Source organism: Sphaeroforma arctica, assembly GCF_001186125.1.
Source record: "Sphaeroforma arctica JP610 unplaced genomic scaffold supercont1.245, whole genome shotgun sequence".
NCBI lineage: Eukaryota > Ichthyosporea > Ichthyophonida > Sphaeroforma > Sphaeroforma arctica.
This window is the reverse complement of record NW_014040313.1, coordinates 27,556-32,371: the sequence shown is the minus strand read 5'-3', so window position 1 is coordinate 32,371 and position 4,816 is coordinate 27,556. Positions and strand designations below refer to the sequence as shown.

General features: G+C 40.4%; 1 protein-coding gene across 1 annotated transcript; it reads left to right on the top strand.

Moving 5' to 3' along the window:
• Positions 1–993: 993 nt before the first annotated feature.
• Positions 994–3,699, top strand: SARC_04397 (hypothetical protein; the record flags this gene model as incomplete). The annotated part of the gene is made up of 6 exons (XM_014301772.1): positions 994–1,065; positions 1,199–1,369; positions 1,841–1,993; positions 2,415–2,619; positions 2,975–3,138; positions 3,463–3,699. The coding sequence occupies 6 exons, from the start codon at positions 994–996 to the stop codon at positions 3,697–3,699; spliced, it is 1,002 nt and encodes a 333-aa protein (XP_014157247.1).
• Between the last annotated feature and the right edge of the window lie 1,117 nt (positions 3,700–4,816).

Sequence of the window (4,816 nt, the reverse complement as noted above, 5' to 3'; positions counted from 1 at the left end):
TATATATATACATATATATATATATATATATATATATATATATATATATATATATATATATATATATATATATATATATATATATATATAATATATATATATATATATATAATATAATATATATATATATATATATATTTTATATCTATATATATATATATATATATCTATGGATCTATGGATCTATATATCTGTGTATGTATGTATGGATGGATGGATGTATCTATCTATCATCTATCTAGCTATATATGTATATATTATATCATTGGTATTTATGGATGTACGTAATTCATATATACGTGATATATGTATTTGATCTAATTTCATTTTTAATGTTATAGTGTGAGTAGACAGTTGCGCCTTTTATTACGACATTTACTAGTCTCAGTGCATGGTTTTAGTTTGTGGATTTTCTTAACTTTGTGGCTCTTGAAGTAAATAACGTTTTGTGTATGGGCAAACACAGTAGCAATCCCAGAGCTCGATTGGATTTTAGATCCTTGTGCATTCTTTTAGATGGATGCTTTTTCGGCCTACTGACTCCAGTCACCTATGAGTTTTGTATGCTTATATACAGGGTGCTTGTGAATAGCTTTAGCATAAAAATGGTTTGAAAGCTATATATCGTTACACCGAACCTTGTACAGTGCGGTAGCTTAACCATACAACCATTTTAACAACTCCCCCCTGAATGAATCGTCTAATTTTTCATGCTACTCTCTCCTGTGTGTCAACTCATTATCATTCGGAATATGCCTTAACCACTAAAGCAGATATCGCTTTAAATTCGATATAGAAGGCTTGATACTGTTGTTGTTTTCAATCTCATTTCTTTCACTTTTCTCTACAGCCATTAAAACAAAATTAGAGGCACCCGGCTTTAAGGTGTTACACGTCGCGGATATAGATTTCGAGTCGAATTGCCATGCTCTGATCGAGTGCTTGAATCAAATTAAAAGTTGGACGAGTCAAAACATCGCACATTTACCGGTGATGGTTGGCCTGGAACTACAGGAGGATGCCATTCCCGACCCCTTGAACTTGGGATTTGTAGAACCTATTGAGGTATCTGCTGCGCGCAAAAATCACGACTCGGTTTTTAAATATTCCTGGGTTTCGCGGTCGATTAACCTCGGGCGCTACTTATTGTGCCAAAACGGCACTATATACTGACCGTTTATCATTTGAAACATCGTAGGCCAACTTGCAAGCTCTAGAAGACGAGGTGCTGAGTGTATTTTCACGTGATCAATTGATCACGCCCAACCTCTTGCTGAAAAATGGAGAGACCACGATCAATGCCGGGCTGAAGGCAAACGACTGGCCAACACTGGCGGAGTGTAGGGGCAAGATCATGTTCACTTTACAGGTACAGTTGTTGAAACTCGATGCGTATATTTTCAAAGGAAAATTTGTTACTGACTTTTAGAGGAATTGAAATTATTAGCTCATGCTATATTATGTGCCTGTGGCAGTCTGACCGTGTTTGACCGACAGGTTGAATTTAAGTCATGACGATAAATGGACGAGGGTTTGCGAGCAGCAAATGTAAATGCAATTGTGCTTCCCTCATGCGCAATCAAGCCTAAATATAGATACAGGACCCAACTAGTGAGTTTTAAATTATGAATTATGGATTCAGTGTTTCTCGCTGCTTGAAATAGCTTTATGCTGGCGTGGCATCTTTATAGAGCAATTTGCAGCTCGATTATAACCGGCGGGAATTTAAAGGAGTACTTTCTGCTTAGAACAGAGAGGGACAAACTTCGAAATTAATACTCCCCGATACCATACTGCACCCACCGAGTCCTTAAATGAACTTGTACAATATACATTTCAGGGCAATCGTATAACCGAGGGAAACCGTTACCCAGGAAACCTAGGGCCGCTGAGTGACCGGATATTTTTCCCTGACTCCAACCCTGACTCAGACAATGGTGCTTATGTAGTCAGGAACGACCCAGTCAACAGCCAGCGAGATATAACACAACTGGTAAGCTATACTCAGATCCTACTGGGATGCACGGTAAAAGGGAGACTCCTATTTTGTTATCTTGCCTAATTTTAAGTCAGTATTTACAACATTAGTATTTTTTGTATTGCTTTACGACTGATGTAGCATGTTAAGTTTGCTGTCTGTGTCTGCTTCATTAGCATGCAGATGCTATAGTGTTTCTTGTAATGTGATTGTGATCGGCCATCCGATTAATTGTTTTCTGTATGAGCTGCTATTGTGGAGGTCTATGTGTGTCTTACCACCTAAATCATATTTTTTATGTTTGTACAGCGGAATCTTAAAATTTTTATAAACATTCATACATTATTCCACATCAATTTTCTGTACTGCTGAAGGTCTAGATTATGTCTTAGAGAACCCAAAAAAATCTTTGTTGTTGCGAAATTCGCCTTTGCAGGTACAAGACAACTATCTCGTACGCACACGGGCCGATGCAGACACGGTCGAGGCACGCAAAGGTGCAGTAGATCGCCGCACTCTTGCCATTGCTAGTGGTGCACAGTTTGTTTCTACAGACTATCCCCAACCAATGTCGGTACCAAATATCGATTTCGGATCGGGCTACGCTGTTAATTTGCTGGCACGATGTAATCCTGTGACGGGTAAGTCTATGCATGCACTACAGCATCAGAAAAATACTATCACATTCAGACTGAGCTATATTGTGTGTACATAAATTATAGATATCAGAACATGTCTTGAGCTGATGCCTCTTAATATGCTAGGTCACGCATATAGTCTGTTTTGATGTGGGCATCACTTCCAGGCGATTGGTAGATTTTGTGCTCAAGTTAGCATCATTTCTTGCATCATACGCATGTAAGACTTGAAGACACTGGTTCGCTCTGGTGCCGCTACCACCACTAACATATGTGACAACATCTACAATTAAGACATACCTGGATCAATATCATTCACGACGTAAAAGCAATAATTTGTATTTACTACTTTTATCAGGCCCAGCGAACTGTCAAGTGACTCTGCTCACTCAAGCGCCGGTAACACCACAGAACATCACTGTTCCCCGAGCCCCAACAGACGGGGGACTGGGTCTGGGCGATAGCCTTAGTGGGGGTATCAAACTGGACCAAGTTTTGATAGCACTCGCAGAGGCCATCCAGGTAAGGCTACGATGTCACCCTATCTCGATGGCTATAATTATAAGGGAGTGTTGATCACGGTTGAGTGAGAAGTTGTTATATGTTTCAAGTGGTTGCCTGTGTCCCGGCGGATGTGTTGTTGCTCGTTGTTGCTGTGAGAATGTGTTAGAGTAGAATTCGCACGAGTGCCAATCACCTGCTCAATTATAAGGTGCACAATACCAGGTATTGTTTCATTACGACATGTAGCAGAGCGAGTGATGAGCACTGCTTGCTTTATTTTAATTATGACGTGGTGCAATTGCCAGCTACTGAAGATGTTCTCATTGATTTCAAACCATGTAGGGAAATGATAGCTCGACGTGGACTGATGTTGAGAACGGCTATGTGGCATTGGCTTACGAACCAAGCTCAAGCGCACAGACCATGCACAACATGCCCCGAATTGCGTCTTCCTCAGAGTTCAATGACAACTCCGACTATATCATGGGGCTGGTATACATAGCCATTCCATTCCTTGTTATCGGTATGATAGGTGGTACGGATGTGACAAGCTTCGGAATGAAGTTGATTGTGGTGTAGTGTAGTGTGGTATAGATGATAGGTAGAGACAAATAGCCTTGAAGAAGTTGGTTGCTGTAAGGTGACGTGAGATAAGGATTGTTGTTGGATGATGTTTTAGGGATATGGATGGAAGAGTGGTGTTTACAATAGCATGATGCATACCTAGACACCCTCTAGAGGGGTAAAATACAAGCTTGTATTCTGAAGGAAGTTTCTTTCTTGCAACGTTTCTTGAGCTCTGGTATAAGTTTACCGTACCGCTCTATGCCAGACTTGTCGATCCTTACTCATTTTTTTGCGTTGTCCAAATATCTTAATATTAGGGCTGCTTGTGCTGATTGGGGTCCTCATTTCATGGTTCGGTTGCTGCTGTTCCGGTGGAGCAGGTATGTTATTTTTCCTTGGTCTTCTTACTAGATCACTGGTACATTCGATACAGTTATAAGCAGTACAAACTGCCTGTGAAAACATGTAATTCTTCTATATTCTTGTATAGCTTTCGTCCTTTGCATATCGATTTTCTTCCTTGTTTTTCGCATTCACGTATGTATTAATCGCTTGCATATGTACTCTTGCTCTCATCTGCTTATACACACCCTCCTTTGCCGCTGTATTTTCATGCAGGTTACAGGAAAAGTGTGCGCTCGGGCGATACACACAACCACCAGTGCTTGAAATGGAGCTACGTGGTGCTCTGTTTGCTGGCGATCTCGGGATGCGGACTGGCCATTGCTGGCAATCTCATGGTAGGAATATTTCAAGTTATGCACTAAATATCCTGTACCTTTATCCGTAGTTTAGCGTTCATTGTAGCGAATTACCACCGGGTTTACAAGCAGCAGCAGCATATCATCCTACAGCTGATTCGTATCGTTGCTATACATACTCACTAGGTTGCCAATGGAGTGGATAACACCAATGAAGCCTTTTCAGGTGTCACAGATCTACTGTTGGAAGTAGACAGTTTACGACCAGAAGTCCGTCAAACGGCAGACAGCGCGCTTCGAATTTTGCAGGATTTATGGTCTATATGTCCAGAAATGGAGTCTGGTAAGTTTGTTTTCCGACTCCCAATCGTTGTTTAGTTTTAGAATCAAGTAGATGTATATTTAGACTCACTTATAAAAAAGTGAAT